The following is a 23,214-nucleotide window of genomic DNA, read 5'->3' on the forward strand; positions in this document are numbered from 1 at the left end:
GCAGATTTTGTTTACCAGGGCAGGGAGAACGAGATGATGAGTGAAATATGAGATGGCCAGAACTGATGCCATCACTAGCCATGTCAGAAAGGCTTGAAGACCGAGGCCTCTGTCTCTGCTGCTTATCTGTACCAACGAGCAAAAAGCAAAGCCCACTTAAACCGTCAGTTGTTGGGATTGTTACAGTATGCATTGGCTAAAATGGAGGCAATGATGTCTGTGCTATCTGGTCATACCTAAAAAACACAAGTAGACCAGGCATTGAGAGTGTTTCTGCTTTGGGTGTGTAAGGAGAAGGGAGTTAAGACAAATCAGCAAAAATCTGTTCTGGACTATCTCATTAACCACTGTGAGATTACATGTTAAGCATATGAAGTGTGATTTCCCATTACATTCTTAATGAGACACTTTAATTTAGATACATTTGGAAATATTATAAATTGTAAGAATTGAGTGGATGAATAAGGTTTTTGATGGTCTGTTCTTTCAAGCTAGATGTTCCTTTTGCTTGAACCTTGCTTGGTCACCTTCTGGCTTTTAGAGATTATCTTTTGTGTCTTGTGACAGTGTTTTAAATGACTCTTTGCCAGTTCCATCTGTCAGGGAATGGAAAGGGGATATAAGAGAGGCTATGCTGAAGACCAAGGAAATTGACTATGACCTAGGATGGATGTACATTTTCAGCTTGTTTTTTTGGTTTGTTTCATCGTGCTCCCTTAGAAGTCATAGATGTCACTAGCTCATCTTTCAGTCTACTTTTAAAAACTTTAGCTCAAACAATTTTTTCTCAATCCAGTGCTCAAATATCCCTTTAATTTATAGAAACGAGGCACAGGATGTATTTTCCAGATTTATGAGTCTGGGAGTATCAGGATAACCTGAATGATCATGTTTCTGAGAACAACATGGTTGTCATTGACTGGTTAAAATATGTAGTTTGTTGAAACTAAAGATCTGTACTTCATGATGGAAAATAATTGTGGGCACTGAAAAGCTGTTACAGAAGTGTTATAGTTTGCCACCCTCTGGAACAGAGCAGTCCCATGCTCTGTTACTTTACCACTGTTCATTTTGAGGTAGCCAGTCTTCTTTTTTCTGAGAAGAGTCAAACAAGAGCTGACACATATCACACCCCTTGCGTCATGTTCCATAATGCTCTGAATTTTGGGGAGATAGATTTCTGTCCAGATGCCCCTGGCCTTTCAGAGAAAAACAGACATGCAAGCATTGACACTCAGTTCACAGGTACCTACAAATACATATCAACATCTAAATTTAGGTGTCTAACAAATTGAAACATCAGGACCTTTGTTAGAGTCTAAACAATAGTTTATTGCACTGATGTAGATGTGCAAAACAGGAGAGATGCCTCACATCCTAGAAGTGTCTACTTCCCCCTGAATATCTAATATCCCACATTTCTTTGGTTTGGCTAACCTGTTCTGATGCATCAGAGAAGCTAGGTTTTAGTTCATTCATTCTGTCCTAGGTATGAGGCTATTTAATAAGAGTTGTGTATCCAAAAGATATTTTTTTAGTCCAAAATTTCTATAACACAGTATTTGTCTTGTCTAAGATGACGAATTATCCTACAGGGTGGATAAAGTTGCAGGTCAGTGTTTAGAGGACCAGGCAGTACTTGCACAGTTATCCCGTACATAACCAAATTCTTCCATTTTCTACGGGAGGGGATTAGGCTCAAGGTATTGGATGATTTCTTGGTGCAATTGCTGTTTATCACTGCTATTAATAATAATAAATTTGTTTTTAGAAATAGTGGTTTTGTCTTTCAGGAAGTGCAAACAAGTTCCCAAATTCTGGAGCTAGTGCATTTTCCATTTAGAAAACATCCTGCATAGATACCATCATCAGATGTTTCTCTTTCACAAGCCACTTGATGTATTATTTTCTGCTTTATTCATTGACTGTTTGGTCCCATAAGCTAAATTAAGCAAGAAGCCACAACAGGATTTGCAGTACTAGGCTACTATTGTGTGCTTCCACTGCATTGTGCCTCAGGCCCAATTGAATATTACTAACCACTCAAGCATGCACCGTTGACACATAAATGCATATTTGAATGTAGCTTGTTAGTAAATGCAATGTCCCCAGCAGTTTTATTTGGATGATTATATTATTGCTAATTAACAGAAAATGTCATGACTTTTGGAAAATCATTGTTTGTGCAACGTGCTATTTACTCTGAGAAATTCTTTCGTGTAAAATGATGATGAAATTATTACAGGGTAGAAGGGGATAAATATTCAGGAGAGCCTCGGTGTTCTTAGAAGTGTGAGTCTCATTTAAATCAGTGGGACATGGACAAAACCACTCCTGGTAATGTGACTCATACCTCTAAAATCATCAACATTTCCCACTTTTTAGATCAACCTCATCATTTGCTCAGATGCACTTTAAGTTTTAGTTAGTGTCAAGGGAAAGCAAGTTTGATCCTTTAACCCGACAGCAAAATATAATAGCTAGAAGGTGCCAATCTTGGTCCTAGCATTAAAGGCTACTAAGTATTGAAAACAAAAATACAATGAAAAATCTCTGGCCTCTCTGTCTCCCTGCTTCCATCGGCCTCATTTACATAATGGTTTATAGCATTATGTAATTCAAATCAAACCGCTGCCAGTCTGCACCAGCGTTCATTGCATCTTTTCCGTGAAGACAGGCCGAGTCGCTGAAGTGAACCTATTGGAGAGGAAAGGCAGAATTTAAATCACTCTGTCTCTCCAACGCCAGGGGTCTGACCCATTGCTTATTGCAGTCACACAGAATATTCCCCTGGACTGACATGAGCTGAGGATTGCACCCCTAGAGCTCCATGTAAGCTCTAAACTCTGATTCCTAAACTTGGCAACCAAACCCAGGCAGTTTTCAATCGCAAACGGGTAGAATATCCCTCCTCTTTGGACAGCAATAATCTCTCTCTCTCTCTCAGCAGGGAAAATCTCTTGCTTTGGAGTGGAAGATCCACTAGCTTTATCCAAATAGTATTGTAATATTTACAATGCACTAAATAACGAATCAAATCTTCAGTATACCCCAGCAAGCAGCAACCAGCTGCTCCCTAATAGAGTCCCTGTTCAATTTGTCCTCGGTGACACTCTATTTCCATTACCAGGGAAGATAATTTTGCTAGCGCACTTCTAAATCTGTTCCTTTTCATTCTTCTCCTGTGTGTTTTATTGCAAAACCACTGAAAATGCTTGCCATTAGTTGGGGCTCCATTAATACCGAACACAATCCAAAAACATTGACAAACAGGGACCCTGCATCCTTGTCCAGGGGAGCCTACCATGATAGGTGGAGATGCATTGCATAGGACAAAGAGAATAATGACATAGCTGTGCCAAAATCCCACAGGATAGCTGCAAGTGCCACTTGAGGGCTGTTGCTGTGGACAGGGAAAGTTTTGTGGAAAGGTTATATTAAATAAAGTTGGTGGGAGGAAAAGACTCTTTTCTTAGCTAATGAATCAGAGAAGGATCAAGGTTGAGAAGGGTGGGAAGCTGGGCATACCATAGGTGTATGGATGTGAAGGAGTTCATTGAAGAGTGGTGATTGTGAAGTGCTCCTGATACTGCAAACTTGGAAGTATCCAAGCTTAACTCCCACAGCTCAACTTAGTATGATTTGGGTCTGTTCTTCCCAGCCTTTCACATCCAGTATTTTCTTGACCCTTTACCTCAGCGTCTTTTTGTTTCTGTAACCTGTATCCACTATTAAAAACGAAGTTTAGTTGTTACATCACATTTGTCTCTTAGTTCAATGCTAAAGTTCTGAAAGAGGTGCTCTGGCTTTGCTTATAAAGTTTCATCCTTTTTTTTTTTTTAATGTAAATGTATCAGTTCTGATGATGACTTTTGCAAGTCTGTTGGTTTTCCCTGCTGATGAAATGGGTCTCCATAACTTAGATGAGAGGAGGATCAGTGATGCCATGCCTACACCTTTGTGGTAATACATCAGACAGCTTTCAAGCTGTGGCTCCCTCTCCTCTAGAAGCATGCAGCCAAGCTTTTGGTGGCCAATATAAAACCTGCTTTCTTTCAGCAGCGTAACTATCCCATAATGGCTTTGGAATATATTTTAATAGCTGGTTTACAACTTCCCATCTCTGTTAGAATGTCTTTACAAAACACTGTGAATAAAATGGACCAGATTTGATATATTTTATTCATGTGAACATTCAAAGCACTTAATGGTGTGAGCAGTGTATATTATATTTGGCACAATGTGGACCTCTCCTTTAGATTTCTTACTTGTTCGAAAGCTAGTGACTGTATCCTGAGTTGAAAATATTCCTCTTTCATGATAGCTCTTTGCAAGCACTATTGGTTCAGAATAGCAGAGTAGAAATATTCCCCTGAATCTGAAGGCTGAGTGGTTTATAGTAAAATAACTGTTAAGCCAATCTATAGTTAATTAAAATAGGCATCTGTTAGATGCAGAGAATTATAATTTTTAGCAAAATACAGAGATACACATTGGTAGCTATAATGTGCTGCTTCCCTCTTGGTTATTTATGTCATTTCTTTGCAGCATAATTTGAAATAAAAACACCTGCAAAGAAAGTAGGTTATTTTTAGCTCACTAAAAAGATATATTTTATCATAAGAGAAGTCTTAGTGCTAACATTTAATTCTTCACGTAATGTTTGTCATCCCCAAATATGATTTTGATATTGGGATGAAATCTTCTGAATTCATTTCCTTTGAGCACAGGTTAGCTTTCTGAAGACTTTATCTTATCAATAAATCATTGGTAATGTCAGAATGACATGATCCTGATGAGCAAGATATCACTCAAACTCATTAAATTGGATTTAAAAGACGATAACAGTGTAGGCAGAGCTACTGGTGACGGAAGGTTTGTGAGTCGGTGACTCTGAGATTTCAATGTGTACATTTTTGTATTGGTATTTTTTTTTTCACAGTGATGTGAATGCAATGAGTTATCTTATTTATTTCTGCCCCTGGTCAGTATGCAGGGTGAACAAACAGAGCTTGTTTTAGGTAATCTGTGTTATGCAACGTCATAACCTGCAGGTTTGCCTTGTGATGCAGTCAGCAAAACAAACTCTGTCTTACAGCTCCTCCTGTATCAGTCTGGGGCTGATTTCAATGCTCTGCTTTTCCTAGGAGATGTCCTTCAAGAACTAAATTTTGTAGCTTTATCCATCAGAATTTTGTAGAAAAACAACTGTTTCCACTGCAGGCCAGGCATGGGAGCCTGCCTGGTCCCAGGCCAGCACTGGTGTCCCCAGCACCCTTTTTTACACCTTTGAATTCACCCAACGAGGTAATCTATCTCTGGATGAAAAAGCATTTGCAGCTTGCCTTCACATGTTGCAAAAAATATCCAGGATTTTCCACCTCCCTGGAAGCTTGGTCATTACTTTAAAATCTCAATAATACACTCTGGTGTGAAGGTATTTTCTTTAAAAAAGCATTTCTGTGTGGATGTTCCTAATAGATCGCTTCCCCAGTTGCTGTGACTTCCCTGGGATGGGTAGAGCTGTGCCGATTTATGCCAGCCAGAGATGTGACTGATTATATGTGTTAGGAATGCGAACTACAGAAAAAATCATTGTTTATAGTCTTCAAAAAATTATGCCGGTTCGAAAAAAGAGACAGTACAGATATCAGTTGAAGCGGAAGTAATGAGTGTGCTGTGTAAAATTTCAAAGACCATATTATTCAGTTCCCCCTTGTTTTGATGTGAGCACACAGACCCTCAGAGTGTGTATTAACAGCAAGTGAAGTTTTTCAGTTAGAAGAGAATTTCCCATGACACCTCCTAACTGTAGAATCTAAAGTACAGTATAAATGTAAGTGAATTAAGTCTAAAACGGTTGTCTGTTCATTGTCAGCAAAATTATGAAGAGTGTCTAAGCCACCTATACTCCTTTAGCTTCTTGATCTTCATGTAGAAGCTGGTGAAGGGTCTGAAGAATAAGTCTTATGAGGAGCAGCTGAGGGAGCTGGGAATGTTTAGCCTGGAGAAGAGGAGGCTGAGATGAGAGATAATCACTCTCTGCAACTACCTGAAAGGAGGTTGTAGCGAGGTGGGGGTTGATGTCTTCTACAAAGTAATGAATGATAGGACAAGAGGAAATGGCCTCAAGTTGCACCAAGGGAGGTCTAGATTGGAGATTAGGAAGAACTTTTTTCCTGAGAGGGTTGTCAGACACTGTCTCAGGCTGCCCAGGAAGGTGGTTGAGTCAACAGTCCTAGAGATATTTTAAAGACACATAGATGAGATGCTGAGGTTGTGGGTTAGTGGTGGGCTTGGCAGTGTTATGTTAGTCATTGGATTCGATGATCTTAAAGGTTTTTTCCAACCAAAATGATTCTATAATTCTATGTATGTTTATGTACAAGGTCTTTTGCCCTACCAAGTGGCAATGAAGCTGGGGAAAGGTCTGGAGCAAAAGTCTGGTGGGGAGTGGCTGAGAGCCCTGGGGGTGTTCATCCTGGAGAAAAGGAGGTTGAGGAGAGAGCTCATTCTCTGAAATTCCAAGATGTTGTGGCCAGGAGGGAGCAGGTCTCCTATCCCAGGCTCCAAACAAGAGGAAACAGGCTTAAGTTGTGCCAGGGGATGTTTAGACTGGAGATTAGGAGCAATTTCTTCCCTGAAAGGCTTATCAATCAGTGGAAGAGGTGAAGTCATCATCCCTGAAAGTATTCCAAAGTCATGTAGCTGTGGGGCTGAGGGACATGGTTTAGTAGTGACCGTGACAGTGCTGGGGGAACAGTTAGACTTGATGACCTTAAATATCTTTTACAATCTAAATGATTCTGTGGGATTTATTTGATCTTAATTGAAATGAGGAGTTCTCCATGAAGCCATTACTTCATTGTTGGAAAATAACTTCCCTGTGATCACATATAACCTTGTAGTTTTTAAAATTATGATAGAATATTTGTGTGTATGTGTAATTTTAAACATAAGAATTTGTGAATCCAGGCCAGTGATGTTAAATTACATATGTCATTGTATTGTTGTTTATTTTTCTAGCCTGTTATTCTCCTGTTTTGCAGTGCTCTGCAGGTCAAAGGAAAATGCCAAAGAGATTATACAGAAAGGAGGGTGGAAAAAAAGAAAACTGTGATCTGTATGGTCTCAAACATTTAAAAGAAACCCATCCTCATGACTGTCTTTGTTACCACAGCAGTTAGGAATGCAAAGTCTATATTCAGTCTCAAATATGTCTTAAAAGAAGATAATTTAGGATTCCTGATTGTTATTTTGTAAGATTTAGGTCTAGCAGAATTACAGTGGAAACACATCTGCTTCCATGGGCTATCATCCATCTTCCCAGAGCATGGTCAGTAGGAGCTTCTTGAATGGTATCATGGAAATTAGGAGGGTTAGGTGAATGCAGTCTTACTGAGATGAGCATTTTGGTTAGCCTGGGAGCATCACTGTCACATTGCTGGTCTTCAAATTTGGCTTTATCAGCACTGAAATATATGCATACATGTCCTTGATACCACATCAGGCAAGCAATCCAATGGTGTTGTGTAAGCAGGAGGTAGAGGTGCAAGCATTCCTTACTTCTCTGAAGTCAATGTCCATCCTACCAACCCTCAGCCTCTGCTTCTTCTGTTGCTTCTGGGGCACAGGACCTCCCTTCCAGTTTGTGTCAGCATCTTGGGCCATGGTTGGGGGTTGGTAGTTGCCAAGGTGGTGATCCAAGTCCACAAAGCCCATGCAAATACAGAAGGGCAGCTATCTGGAAGGGAGCAGGACTCGGTTTCCCTTTCTTTACACCTCTGAAGGCAAATTCTTTCTAGAAGTGATCTTTTGGGTGAAGGTCACCTATCCATGAGTAGTCAGGGAAAGACTCATAGGGTACACAGGTCATATTCTGAGAACCTGAAAGGTCTTTTGAGCTGTGGTGGCTGAAGCCTATGAGAATAAGGCTAAAACTGTAAAGGAAAAATGGCATTTATCTTTCTGAAAAAATACAGTTGCTAGCAATATCTTCTTTGTTTAAACTGTTCTTACTTTTTGCCATGCCATAGAAAATATGCATCTTAAAGCTTTATTTTCATATGCACATTTTGTTTACATAACCAGTACATTTTTATCAGCAAGAACCAATGTTAAGAGAATTTATCAAAGACAAAGCAAGAGGGAAATGTTCATTTTGTGCATGGTGATATCACAGAAACAATGTGTTTGAACATTGCACTTCAAAAGTATTCCTGAGAGGAACAGAAAAATCCAGGCTTATATTGTAAAAACATGAGTCGCAACAGCTACTATTTCTTAAGAAATGACATTCCAGCTCTTTGATTCAGTCATTGATGATTTTCCTTTTTAAGTTGTGGTGCTTTCTTACCTTTTTAAGAAACATCTAGGCTAACCCTGACTATTTGTAGAAATGTTTGCAATTCATAAATTAAAAGAAATTAGATATTGAAAGGACCCATGAAATTATCTTGTTAATTTCTTGAAAGTATATAAAATTGAAAATAATTAGGCTAAATATATATATATTAAAATGTGGAACTTCAACTTACATTCGAAAAGAAGACAAAACATGTCAAGCTTCAATTGTAAGAATGCTGAAAATGGGGTTTTTTTGTTTTTTTTTTAAAGGAAAGGTAAATGAAAGAGTAGCAAAAGGTCTACTGAAGTTTGTGTAGGATTTTCCAGTTGTTTCTAGGCAGCTATCTTTCTGGAATTTGCAGATAAAATTGTAAAGATCTGGTTTCGACCAGTTTGAAGTTGATTCTATTTTCTAATGAGAGCTTTAAGCAAAAATAATTCCCTTGTAAAAAAAAAAAGAAAAATTAACTTCCCATTTTGCTTAGGTTTTCCCTGACTATTCCCTGTCTCATCATCCCCAATACTTTTTTTTTTCTTTCAAAAGTAAAAAGACTAGTTCTATTGCCAGAATTGCTTCTTTTGGAAGTCTTTAAGGAGGTCTGAGAAGGATGCTGAATATTCTCATGCAGAGTTAGTTTTTGGGATCAAGCAACATTAATGAAAACTGGCATTTAGTAGAAACATCCCATATGTTCTGATCATCTCAGTAATGTACTTGGTGTCCTTCATGTTATATGGCCATCCAGTCTGACTATATGGAGAAGGTGGAACAGAGGTGGCTACCAGCAGTTTTCCAGCAAAGGGGATATCTCCATAGTCTGGAAGTGGTCACCCAGCCCATGGTGTAAAGCACTAGAAGCAGGTAGCTGGTGTTATGTGGATCTCGAGCACCTGAAAATGTAAGAAAGTATCACCTTTGGTTCTCTGAGTGTTTCCCTGACTGTACAACCTCATGCCAGCCACAGAGTTGTCAGGTAGATTGAGCTTTTGCTCAAGGCAGTGTATGCAGTCTTGTATTGACAGTAGTGCTAAATAAGACATAAGATGTCAAGTTTCTCCAGACTGGTAGCCTAGGAAGAGTATAAAAATAAGGCAAACATAAGAAGTCTTTCTTGTGTACACCTAGGTTCTGCAGCTAAGGGATTTTTCTCATTCAGAGACAGCATTTCTGTGTTTAAAATCATTAATAGGTCTCTTGCCCTTGGATTTGTCTTGTGGCTTTCTGAATCTTTGTGATTTGCAGACAAGAAGTTTCTTGGAATAATCATGTGGAAAGAGGCTCCAGTGTCTGTTTCAAACCTAACGCTCTGTGATTAATTTCAAATTTCTCCATTCTCGTATTATGAGAAAAAGCAAACAATTATTCCCCATTCATTGTTTTTACAGCGCTCATGATTATCTAGACCTCAACTAACAGCCCACAATGATCTCTTATCTGGTTTAGAGACCTGGTCTGTGTCCTTACAGAAGTAATGATTGGCCACTAATTTCTGTTGTCCCCTTCAGCACCGAGACAGGAACAAAAATTGAAACAACAAATAACTGTGAGTTCTCTGGCCACCTGTACTGAAGTCATTTATAGAAAGTGAAATTCTATTTGCTTGCACCGGTGCTGAGTCACAAGGTGTTGCTCATAAGGAAACTCAATTTGTGGGAAATTTTCAAATTTCCTGGTTTTTGGGAGGAAAGGGGTAAAACAAATGATGTAGGGGAAGAAAGAAATAAGGATAATAAATCTAAATAAAGAAGGATATCAGAATACCCTAACTTCAGGAAAGCTAATTCATTTTAGCCCTGCTTGTTCAAACAAGCAGTAATGCAGAGTATAATGTACAAGCTCCAGTAAATCATTCTTGTATGATAGACTGTGATCAATGACAATTTAATGAATTCATTTTAAAACAAAGTCAGAATAGGAAAAACAGTAGTTATTTGAAAGAGTACTTTACTGAAATAAATTGAGTCAATAAATATGCTATTTGTCAGGCCGAGTCCAGTTAAAATCTTGTTTGCTAACAAAAATGCTGTCATCACAGAGCCTAATAGAAGCAAAGTATCTGGAACTATCCACTGTAAATAGACAAATACTATCTGAAAGCAGAAAACAATAACTGTGGCTGAACAAAGAATTATATACTGTACACATCAACAAATGTAATAGGGGTAGCCCACCTCCAAATCTTCTATTTTGTTTGAGCTAGCTTGTATTCTGATTTAGTATGAATGGTCTGGTGGTGGTAAAACAACAAGGGCTGTGTTTCTTCTGTGAAATGAGTTTTAATTGTTGTGTAGCAAGGATTTCTCTTGCTGGAAAAACAGGTCACTAAAGTCACTATTAAATTGCATAATTCTGCTTCAGTGAACTTTGATGGATTTGTGCAGGCTACTAGAAAGGGATAAGCTTCATCCCTCTTCAAACAATGATTTTACATTAATTTCCCCAGATATCCATGATGCAAATACAAGAAGGCTTTTTGTTCTGTGTTTTTCACACTTGGTTTTATTGATTTAAGTTGTGGATTTGTGGCAATTTCCACTCATTTTCATTCAGGTGAGGCCCAGAAGTGTTAACAGTGAAACACCATCAACCCAAGATGATCAAACCTCACAGTTAGATTTTCAAACTGGTTTTGTATGGAATGAGCCTTGTTTTTTGGATGTGAGGAACTGGCAGTAGTGGGTATTCAGCATCTCAGAAGCTTGGAGTGCACTACTCAAGGTCCCAGGGCTTTGCAGACACATTTGGGCTTCCAACATCCTTCAGATTGTAGGGTGTGGAGGAGTAGAAAATGCTCAAAAGTCTTGACAGATATCTTGAAGATGGTATTTCCTATCCCAAAGGAAAATCAAAATTATTTTGCAGAAGCCGAAGACAGAGATTATGGAGAATTTGTGTGTGATTTAACAATCTGAACTTGACCCTTCACTCTTTAAATTTGGAATAGAACAGCTGGGGCATTTTTAGAGTTTGCATCATGTGGCCAGAGATCAGCTGATTGAAATCTGCCCTGCAGTTGACTTAGGCACATTGTCTGTTCACTCCCAGAGCTGAGTTTTCAAAAATGAGTTAAGAATCCAAATCCCTGTGGCGTTCAATGAAACTTAAGCTTGTATGAATCTAAGTTACTCCTTAGTCTGGATTTAGTGCCTGAAAAACTTAAGAATACTTTGCAGTCGATCTACAAAGTCTTTTTGGCTCTGGTCAAAAGTGATTCCTAATTGAAATTTCTGTCGTTTCTATTTTCCTGATGTTCTGCTAACCACATAAAAATAAATGATTTCCTGATAATAGATAGCCTACAAGTTATTGGAGTTCTTTTCTTCATTCTGACGGCTTCATTCTTATCACTTTACTCCTGTCACTAACCTTTGGTACTTTTTGTTTCAGCTGTTTCCACTACTAGGAATAAAGACCAGTAAAGACAAAGCAGGATGAAAAGATGGCTGACTTCTTGTTACCACCGGGTACAAACAGCTTCCACCGGTTCACGCCTGAATCCTTGGCTGCTATTGAGAAGAGAATCGCGGAGAAGCTTGCCAGGAATGCAAAGCAGGAATATAGAGAGCAGCTGGGGGAAGAAGAGAAGCCTCAGCCTCAGTTTGATTTGCAAGCTTGCAAGAAGCTGCCCGATATCTATGGGACTGTTCCTCCAGAGCTCATTGGGGAGCCATTGGAGGACCTTGACCCTTTCTACAATGATCGTAAGGTGAGCAACAAACAGCCTGCCTGCTTCTTTGCTTTTTCTAAACACTGTCTTTCTTTTGAGAGTTCTGTATTTTATCTTTCTACAGCCAGTAAAAATGTTTGGGGGTTTTTTCCAGATTAAAGATCAGAGTTTAATCATGAGCAGGGCTCCCAGAAACCATCTAGGCAGGAAGGCCAAGAGGGATAAAAAGGATAATTAAAACTTGTGCATTTTCAGATAACACTGAGTATGAATATACAGTGTCTAAAAAGAGCAGAGTTGAGTTAGATTAACCCAGAGGTTTTTATCTACCCTATCTTTCCCTCTACATGAGCCTTGACTCGTCACAGGTGTATTTATCACTTAAGCCCCTTAATGTCAAGGGCTTCTGGGTAACTTGAGTATTTTGCTAGCACTCTGCACAAGAGCAAGAGGTATCTCCACAAACATTCTTGGAGAGTAGTGGTTCTTTTTTCTGTTGGGGGACAGTTCAACTCCATTTAAGATGATCAAAACAGAGCTGAAGGGAGATGTGAATAGCATGTGCAATGCTGGCACTTTGTAGAAGGGTAAGCTTCATCCTAAAGCGAGCATCACCTGATGAGAAATCATGTGTGGGTTGGACCAAAGCCACAACAGTGCAATGAGCTTCTGTCAAAAGGCTGTTGACAGCAGAGCTGGGCTGATTGCTTAACTGCAGTTTGTTTCCAAACATTGTGCAAAATGGGGGCCAAAATAACTTTTGGAAGTACAATGTATTTTTAGGCTGCTTCCAGATCTTTCAGGTACTGATGTTCCTGATTTTGGGCTACGCTATTTCCTGTAAACAATGGATTAATATGACCACAATGTTATTTCTATTAGAACAGTGTGTAGAGACAGGTGCAAATACTACAAAATAAAAGCTAAAAGGCTAAATACAAACAGATTACTTACCTGGAAGAGACAGAATCCATTTACCTTTTAATTTACCTGCTGTCTCTGGGCACAAGCAGAAGGTATAGATTTGATATTTTAGTATAATTAAAGTCTCAGACTCACGGTGGGTGAATTGCTTAGAGTTTATGTATTGGGTGACCTGATCCTGTCTCTGAGTGAATATTAGTTCCTCTGTGCATGATGGAGCATCTTCAGAGCTCTGTAAATGGGGCCAGCATCCAATTTACTTTTGCTTTGGATTTAAGATAACTCACAGTATTGCTTTTCTGCCCCCATATTAACCTGCATACAATGAGAGTGCCTCAGTTCCAGGGTCAGATCCTCCTGTGGAGTTGTGCCTCATGCAGCTTAGTGAGACCAAAAAATATTGACTGAGAGCAACAAAGTGCTCAAGGTAGAGAAGATGGAGTAACAACATAGTAAAGCTTCCTGCCACCTTGGAAGAAGGGCATCATAAAAGTCCCTTCACCATGCTTTAGCCTCCAGGTCATTTTTTGTTTTTAAAGATGGTTCTCCTCTCTTCCCAGCCCGGCAATGGAGATGATGGCACAGGACCCTGTAAGGAGAGAATGAAATAAAAATATTTGTGATATTGCATTAAGACAGGCAACAGATTTCCTGAGACGGTCTTGAACAAAGCTATTCACCGAGTGAAAAGGAATTTGGGGTTCTCAGGAGGGAGTGGGGAACAAACTGGCATATAAGCAGGAATTTCCCAATGGCAAGTGGGCTGAGAAAAGCTGAGCATAAATGCAAATACTGAATATTCACATTTTCTGTTTTGTTTTGCAGACATTTATAGTACTGAACAAAGGAAAGACAATCTTTCGATTTAGTGCCACTCCTGCCTTGTATATACTTAGTCCTTTCCATCCAATCAGAAGAACAGCAATTAAAATTTTGGTACATTCATATCCTTTCTGTTAATTTCCCTCCTCATGTACTTCATGTGGTTTTTAAACACAGATGGATAGAAATCAGAAACCATTTTATTTCATTAAACTGTTTTAAATCTTGTGACTGAATTTGCTTGCATGAGCAGAAACGCACTTGGATTTTTGGTTTGTTTCATTTTGTATTGTTATGCAAGCTATGAAAAAGACTGTGTTTTACTGCTGGCATCAGATGTGTACTGCACTGGAGATTCTGGTATGTTTACTCAGGATTAAAAAGTGTGAAGGGCCTGATGGTGTTTAGTAAAGATAAACTGGCTATAGTACCTCAGAAAAAAGGCTGGAGCACACCTAGGAAAGTCTACACTGATGGAGGGCTTTGTTACTGATGACTTAAGCAATCTGTCACATGAGATTCTATGACACTCTATGCAGATGCAGTTTAATTTTGAACTGCCTCAGAGCTCAGTTTTTTTACAAGATTTTTTCATTGTTTTGGTTTCATTTAATTTATTTAATGCAGTGTGTTATCCAGCTAAGAAGGAAAGCACAGGCTGGTCTTATGGACCTTTTGGTGAAAGGGTGATGCCTGATCTCCCTTGGTTCAAGTTCTCAAGTCATCCAAGATACTCTGCAGTGATTGCTTCTGTCTTGTTTGTTTGTTTTGGTTTTTTTTGACCACAGAAACTTTATATTCTGACATAGTCACATCTCTCTGGAAGACCAAACTCACCCAAATGTTCAGTTTTGTGTGAACATTACTAAAAGCACACCCTTTTTCCTGAGTTGTCTGCTTTCTCTACAGTGCTCATGGGAGACCTGGATATGGTAATTCAAAGACTCCACATGCTACTTTGATGATTGTGAGGTGGTTTAGTGATGGAAATCCCTCATCTGCAGTGCTCGTGTCAGCTAGTGAGAACTAATAGATACTAAGCAAGTAACATCTTAGAGTCATTGGTTTATTATCAAATTCCAGGGTAAAAAAAAAATGAGGAGTGTAAATGATTTCCCCATACAATAAGGAAAAATAAAGTGAGAATATAGATATTCTAGCAAGTGGAAAAATAGCTGAAGCTTCTAGTTACAATAATTATATGCAAAAATGAATATGGGATATCAGTCAAGATATTATAGTTACTAAGAATACACTAAATTTTGCAGAGATTTGCTTATGGATCAAGTTACATGTGCAAGCAATGCAGCACATGCTGCAGCCTTCTCAGAGATCAACAATGCTATTAGATACAGTTACATCAGTACAGACTTGTTTAAGTCGTTTGAGGTCAATGAGTTTGCACAGGTATGGCTAAGAGAAGAACCTGAAAAGTCAACTTCTTAGCAATAAGCAAGTATGTACAAATGTATTCCGTCTTATTCTCACATTCTTTTTCACCAGCTGGTGATCACAGCCCAGAAGCATGTTTAATACACAGGAACTACATGCCTTTGGTTGCAGTAGACAAAAAGATGAGTATGCAAGAAATCCTTATCAAATTATTTCCAAAGGTAAAGAACATGGAAAAATGAATTTGAATGATATGTCAGAAGCAGAAATATAGTCAGATAAGGAGTGTAAGATTTAGGGAGTGGGAGATCACAATGCAAATAGCATTTTAGTTCCAGAAAGACCCAAGTTATCAGCTTGTGTTCATAATGTCGGGAAATCCAACAGCTCAGTCTTTGGCAAGCACAGGCAGGAGGCAACACCTCCAGCCCCAGGAAAACAGCAGTGAAGTTCCTGCATTAGGCAGTGATTTGGTTTCTGTCGATAAAAACCTTTCACATCAACCTGAAACACAAAGGCCAATTGGCTGAGCAGGAAGTTAGTATCCCAGGCAGAAAAAGCCTGAATCATAAAGTATTCAAGCAGATAATATGACAGACATGAATGTGGGAACCACATCTATTGTCTTCCACAACTGTAATCAAGCAATCTTTGTTTTGCTCAGGGCAAAAACCAAAAAAGAGCATTAACAAATGGTGCCCCGTCACGTAAGTGTCTGAAGCAAATTCTTTAGTAGATGCTATATTTCCATTTCCACTTGAGTGTACTGTGAAGGCCAGTAGGAGAACAGAATAGAGAGGACAAAGTAAAATTGTCCTATATAAAAGCTGTAGGGGTCAGATTTCTTGGTTAAGTAGCTGTATATGGAGTTCTTCCTCTGGGACTTCAGGCAGGATAGAACCTTTATGTTCACTGCTCATCCAGCCAAGCTTGATTAGTCTAGTCATTAAAAAATGCACTTTTCCAAGGAAAAAAAAAACCAACAACTTCTATTATGCAGCACATGCAGGACAAACATGTCATCAGGCCCAGTCAGCATGGGTTTTTGAAGGGCAAGTCCTGTTTAACAAACCTGATCTCTTTCTATGACAGAGTGACCCCCTTGTTGGATGAAGGAAAGGCTGTGAATGTTGGTAGACCTTGACTTTATTAAAGCATTGGACACTGTTCCCCACATTCCCACATCTTAGAAAAATTGTCTGTTCTTAGCTTGGATGGGCATACACTTTTTTGGGTGAAAAACTGATTAGATGGCTGGGTCCAAAGAGTCATGGTCAATGGAGTTAAATCCAATCGGTAGCTGGTCATGAGTGGTGTCCCCCAGGGCTCAGTACTGGGGCCACTCCTGTTTAACATCTTTATTAATGATCTGGAGGAGGGGCTAGAGTGCACCCTTAGTGAGTTTGCAGATGACACCAAGCTGGGTGGAAGTGTCAATCTGCCTGAGGGTAGAGAAGATTTACAGAGACATCTAGATAGGCTGGATGGCTGGGCCAAGGCTAATGCCATGAGTTTCAATAAGGCTGAGTGCCGGGTCCTGCACTTGGGCCACAACAACTCCCAGCAGCGCTACAGGCTTGGGGAGGAGTGGCTGGAAAGCTGCCAGGCACAGAGGGACCTTGGGGTGTTGACTGAAAGCAGCTGAACATGATCAAGCAGTGTGCCCAGGTGGCCAATAAGGCCAAGGGCATCCTGGCCTGTGCCAGAAACAGTGTTGCTGGAGGAGCAGGTTCCTCTGCTGTGGCTTTGGTGAGGCCGCACCTCAAACACTATGTCCAGTTTTGTGCCCCTCTCTACAGGAAAGACACTGAGGTGCTGGAGAGGATCCAGAGGTGGGCTACCAAGCTACTAAAGGTTTTGGAGCATGTCTCCTATGAGGAATGGCTGAGGGATCTGGGGCTGTTTAGCCTGGAGAAGAGAAGGCTCAGAGGAGACCTTGTCGCTCTCTACAACTACCTGAAAGGAAATTGTTACGAGGCAGGGGTCAGTCTGTTCTCACTAGTCACAAGCAATATAACAAGAGGAAACAGCCTGATGTTGCACCAGGGAAGGTTCAGGCTGGATATGAGGAGGAATTTCTTTACTGAAAGGATTGTCAGGCATTGGGATGGCTGCCAAGGGAGGTGGTAGAGTCACTGCCCCTGAAGGTATTTAACAGATGGGTGGATGTTGCACTTAGGGAAATGGTCTAGGGGTTGATAGGGCTGGGACAAAGGCTGGACTTGATGATCTTAAAGGTCTCTTCCAGCTGAAATGATTCTGTAACTCTGTTCTGTTATTTCTATTGACCATGGTCTGGATGGCTATCCAGAACAAGGCCCTGGTCCATTTCTGTCACAGAGGATACGGGGAATGTAGGTCTGCATCCCGTTGGATGAATGTATTTTGCCTTCTATATCATTATTAGCTATTTTTATCATCTTTATTTACTATCTTCACATATTAATGAGATTAACTACCCCTAAAGTTTCATTGATGCTTATGCTTAAAAGAATCGCAGAATCACAGAATCTTAAGGGTTGGAAGGCACATCAAGAGATCATCCAGTCCAACCTCCCTGCCGGAGCAGAACCACCTAGAGTTGTCACACAGGAACTCGTCCAGGTGGGTTCTGAATGTATCCAGAGAAGCACCCTGTTCCAGTGCTCCATCACCCTCACAGTGAAGAAATTCTTGTGTTTCTTTGGAACCTCTTATGTTCCAGCTTATACCTATTACCCCTTGTCCTATCATTGGACACCATTGAGAACAGCCTGGATCCATCCTCTTGAAACCTGTGCTTTACATATTTGTGAACATTAACAAGATCACCCCTCAGTCTCCTCTTCTCTAAGCTAAAAGACCTCTCTTAGCTCTAGCCTGCAAGCCAAAGACCCTTCTGTGGTGTCCTTTGTTTCTCCAAACAGTTTGCTGTCCTGTATAAAATCCATAGGAATTGCTATTCTTAGCCTTTCCAGGTATTATAATGAGTTGTTCTCAGTTTGTCATTGATCCAGAAGGATATTTTGGCCAAAATTACTGTCCTTGATGCTGGAATTATGAAAAAAATATTATCTTAAAGAATTTCGAATCTTTATATTTTCTACTTGCAACTTTTTTCCCCTAGCAGATTTTATATGCTTTGCTCCATAAGGGAAAATGAGACCTTGTGAAGCACCAATTATGTGTGCTATTGATTGGGACTAACCTTTGCTTGCACATATTATATGTAATTTGGCTATGATCGCTTAAAAAGCCTCTAGTATTCAGTCTGCTAATTAGTAATTATCCATCATAATGAAGTCTAGAATAGAAGTATGCCATGTTTGACTCAATATCTTTCTGCTAGAAGATACAATTTATAACTTTTAGAATCAGTTTGTGCAAAGCCTATTCAATAACTTCTAATTGGAAATAATAGTTTTAATTTAACCCAGAAAGGATCCTGATGAGTAGCTTAGTGTGTTTGAGTTGTGGTCAATAAGAGAGTCTAACCCATACTTCTGAATGCATTAGACATGTCCATGCTAATTTGAATTAGTAGCAATTCTAAGATAGGTAACAGACAATGCTGTTAACAGAGCTTAGATCAATTGTGTTTCCTTTATCCTTTTTCAGTAGATCTTTGTCACTGATTTTTTTTCTAATGCAAGCAATTGCATTAGATTTCAGGTAGGAGTGCTAATTTTCATTCAGTAGGAATTTTTGTTTTCTCTTTCTTTTAATACAGATTTCTGGTGCATAACTAGCTGAAATATTTAATTCTTTAATGTTCTTTGTAGTTTTCAGCTTGGTCGTAAAACTGTTAGAATTCATAGTGCATTTGATATCAGAAATCTGACCGCTTACATTTTCAGCCTGCAGTATTTTCTCTTTGCTGTTTGAATAAGAAGACGGTGTAGCCTGCTTGTAAGTGGGAAATCTGGGAAAGCTGTTAGATTCAGTTTATACTACAAGGAAACAGGGATGTGTAAATCAAACTAGTGATCATAAAACCAGCTGTTATAGGGGGATTTCTTTGCTTGGAATTGAAGTATAGTATTCAATTGGTATGTCCTGAAGATACTACCATGGTTTACTATTGTTGTTCTCACACCATTTCATAGCATTTCACTATAGGTGGAAAAGTATTTTCTAGTGTAGCTGCAGCTACAACCTAATTGTGTTTACCAGATGGACACAACTTATAGAAATGCATCTTAAGATGACATTAGAAAATATGACTGAATGTCAGATATCCTTCCTAGTCCTTCAGTAGGAAGTGGTAGCCCAGAAGTAGAAAGTGTTTGGCAGATGAGTCCCTTTGAGTTCAATTACTGTTTTCTGCAGTTGCACAGGGGAATATTCAGGTTAGTTGCTACCAGTTTAACTTCATAGTTGCTTATGTGGCCCATCGAAAAAATATTCCGCTCTATTCAGCAGAGATTTTGGCTTTGAGAAAGGACAAATTTCATGCAAACATTTCAGAGCATACCTTTGAAGTTATAATCTTCCATCACTATTCTCAAACAGAATATAACACCAATGGAATCAGTAAAGAGCTGAAAAAAACCCTCAAGTTGGTTTTATTTTCGCTAAAGAAGACAAACGAAATTTGCATTTGGATGCTACCATTTTACTCTGGGAAGGGCCCCAGCCTGTTGACTGAGTTGTAGGCTGCTTTCCTCTGCCTTATCTTCTGTATACTTAAAGTCATTAGTTAAACTTTCTCCAGTAGCATTGGGCCTATTATTTATGCAGGAGAATCCCATCATATTTTGTAATTTTTTTACAGAAAGTGGCATATGCTTTTAGGACAGCAGTTCAGTGAAGTATGTTTTCAATTTCAGGAATCTGATTTAAGGTGCTCCTTTTCATATTTATGGCCTCAGCATAGCAGCTAAGTGCATGGACAATACACTTGGGAGGTTCGTTTTAGCCTCCAATTAGGGAACCTGGTGCCTCAACTGAGGCAGTCAGCTTTGCAGACTGACTGCGTATCTGCCAAGCATGTTTTCAGACCACGCCTTAAAATTAGTGCTCTAAAACTCATATTAGCTTTTGGTGAAACTTTATACTGAAAGTGAGGCCTCAAGCCCATTAGAGAGATTAGAAAAACCAGAAATATAACTTTCCCTGCTGTCTGAGAAATATTTGAGGATGTAAAATAAAATGTGAATTTGCAGACACAGGTTTTTCTGTGGATGCTTAAAGGACACTAATCTCTCTTTTCATACAAAGTTGTGCACCTATGCACATTGTTATCTGGCTAACACAGCTGTAAATTTGGGGTGCTGTATTTTGAGAAGACTGCAGACTCAGTACATTTGTTTACTGTATGAAGTATGTATAAAGTTGTGGGCAAAGAAAAAAATAGCAGAGAAAGTTAATTCATTTTTTTCTGTTTATATAATTATTTGTTTCCTTATGCACTTGCAAAAAAAGGGCTATAATCCTTGTTAAGCAACTTACAAATTATGAGTGAGCTGTCACTTCTTGTGGGAAATGTAAAAAAAAATATGAAGTCTTACATACAGTTTTTTCCTTAATTCGGTGATTTACATTGTTCAGTATGTTTATTATGTGCACTATTTTAACTAATTGTGTGTTCATGGCACAATCAGAGACTCCGTCATGGAATAAATATGTTGAGTAAGTATCCTTGCTGGTTTATGTCTGCCCTGTCCTTACCTTGTCCTTCCTTTTCCATTTGTTACATTTTCCTTTTCATCTTGTTTGCTGTTGTCTGGTTTCTTTCCAGTAACACTGACCATAGTATCAGCCCCGACAAAATGTTTTTCCAGGTGCTTGTTGCCTGTGAAACTTTCCTTAGTAAGTAAATTAAAAATTTTTGATCTACCAATCTCATACTTCTTGCTAAATGCACCTGCCATGCTGCATCTGAATGAAATCATGGATGAGGAGAACTTCATTTGAAATCAGCCAGCCTTCCTCAGTTCCCATGCAAGAGATACAATGCTGGACATATTAAAATAGGCTTGGTGGAGTTGAATTATTTCAGAAGATACTTCCTGGACATACTGGGTTTTGTCTGTAAGCTGAAACTTACTGGAAGCAAAAGTTTCTTTTGGATTGAGTGCAACATGAGAAGTGTTCCTTTGTAATCATTGGTAGGCATAATTTATGAGAATTCCCGCCTTTGTACCTTGACAGATCTTTAGAAAAAAATAGCAAAAATATGAGTTGAAGATTTTCTGGTTGTGTTTTTGTTTTTAAAAATGAATTTTAAGTGGCTAAGGGGCTTCAGAAAGCCTATTTCAATTCTTTAAGTTATTTTAAAATATTCCTTTTAGAAACAGATACCAGATGTACAAGCTAATCAAACTACAGTGCATTAACCAATTAGTTTGGCTCATTGAACCAATCAGAACACACTTTTTATTTTTGATTGACGTATGATAAACATGGCCATCTGCTGCTTCATAGCCTGGTGGTTGATCTACTCAGGGCTATGAGGAAAGACAGTAAAATGCCCTTATTTTAGTTTTCATAAAATCATGCAGGGCACATCTTCTAGGCCATAAATTGCTAATTATAGATAGCACTGAACCAAATATTTCATCTGATCACAATAACATCCTAATCCCAGGATGTTTCATGTATTTCTGTATAGTGTAGTACCCTCAACTATGTCCGTGACTTTCTTTTTCCCCTGATGTTGTCCTTTTCCTATTGAGAACTGTCATACAGTACCATAACCATGATGTATTCAGCTGAAACATGAACATCTCATCCTTGTGAGTCATAATTTGATCAACGTGTCTAAAGCTGGGAGTTTGAACATTCTGGACAAAAATGCCAGTTGTGTCTTCCACAAGCAGGAAAACGTGGATGATGTTATCAGTGCACCAAGCAGGGCATGCAAGAAACGTAGAGCAGAAATGCAAATGGCCTCATGCAGCATGGAGTAAATCTTTCCATGTTTCCTCTTCTCCTCAGTCCCTTCATACCTCTCAGCTTTTCCTCCCCATATGTGTTGTATGAAATCAAAGGAAAGTACTTTTGAGGAACAAAATAACCCAATGAGCAATTAAAATTGATTGATATTGGATTTGGAAAAGATACATTTAATCCATTTTGCTCTGGTGTTCCAGAGACTCACAAGGAATACAAGAGTAACCTTTTGCAAATATTTGCCCTAGATTTTCCTTTAAAATGTTTTTATTACCATTTTGAAAAAAGAAATCAATTCAACTTCTCTCCACTATGTTTTTTTTAAACCCCGACTTCTGTTGTTAAAGAAGCTGTTCTGTTGCTGGAGGACTTTGCCCGATCCATTTAGAATTAGATGATGATTATACAATCAATTAAACCATCTGACATGCTGAATAAATACAAGTGCTTTATCATTTTAATGAGCTTATGTACTGTTAAGGATTTTTTTTTAGTTCTTTGCATGTGTTTTCTGCATGTATTACTGAATACACATGCTTAATGAGACTGTCACATGGATGACCTATATTTGAAATACCAAAGCAAAACTGAATAGGAACCATGAAAAGACAGATACAAGAAACACCTACTGTTGCACAAAAAGTGCCCTGCTAATCTCCATTTTAAGATGAAGTATCTTGGGGTTTTATAACATGAGTAACTAGCTCTACTGTGTGACATGATCGCAGAAAGGCATGAGATTTGCTACTCTCTATGTGTGTGCCCAGTTGCAGATCAGCAGAATATAGTTAAAACGTTTCCTTTTAAGCAAAATAGCAGCCATCTATGAGAGGTGGAAACAGGAGCTGGCTGCTTGGGACGAGTATAGGAACATTGCCAGGGCATGCAGAGGTGCAACTAGGAAGGCTAGAGCCCTTCCAGAATTAAATTTAGCCAGGGATGTTAAGGACAGCAATAAGGCATTTTTCAAGTACATCAGCAGCAGAAGGATGATGAGGGGGAATGTGGGCCTGCTGCTAAATGCTGAGGGTGCCCCGGTGTCTGAGGATGCAGAGAAGGCTGAAGTACTGAATGCCTTCTTTGCTTCAGTCTTTACGGCCAAGGCTGACCCTTGGCAAGGATAACAGGATGGCCAGGACAGCAGAGGACTTGCCGTGGGTGGAAGAGGAAGAGGTTAAAGACTTGTTGG

At 39.2% G+C, this 23,214-nt stretch overlaps 1 protein-coding gene across 3 annotated transcripts in view; it reads left to right on the plus strand.

Moving 5' to 3' along the window:
• The first annotated feature begins 11,786 nt into the window (after window positions 1-11,786).
• The window catches only part of LOC104551552 (sodium channel protein type 5 subunit alpha), a 175,584-nt gene continuing 164,156 nt past the window's right edge, over window positions 11,787-23,214 (plus strand). For all 3 annotated transcript variants that reach the window (XM_061996676.1, XM_061996677.1, XM_061996678.1), the window contains exons 1-3: window positions 11,787-12,053; window positions 13,764-13,882; window positions 20,673-20,762. In XM_061996676.1, the coding sequence (XP_061852660.1) occupies window positions 11,787-12,053; window positions 13,764-13,882; window positions 20,673-20,762 (476 nt within the window). The remainder of the gene's footprint in view (window positions 12,054-13,763; window positions 13,883-20,672; window positions 20,763-23,214) is intronic.

Source organism: Colius striatus, chromosome 5, assembly GCF_028858725.1.
Source record: "Colius striatus isolate bColStr4 chromosome 5, bColStr4.1.hap1, whole genome shotgun sequence".
NCBI lineage: Eukaryota > Metazoa > Chordata > Aves > Coliiformes > Coliidae > Colius > Colius striatus.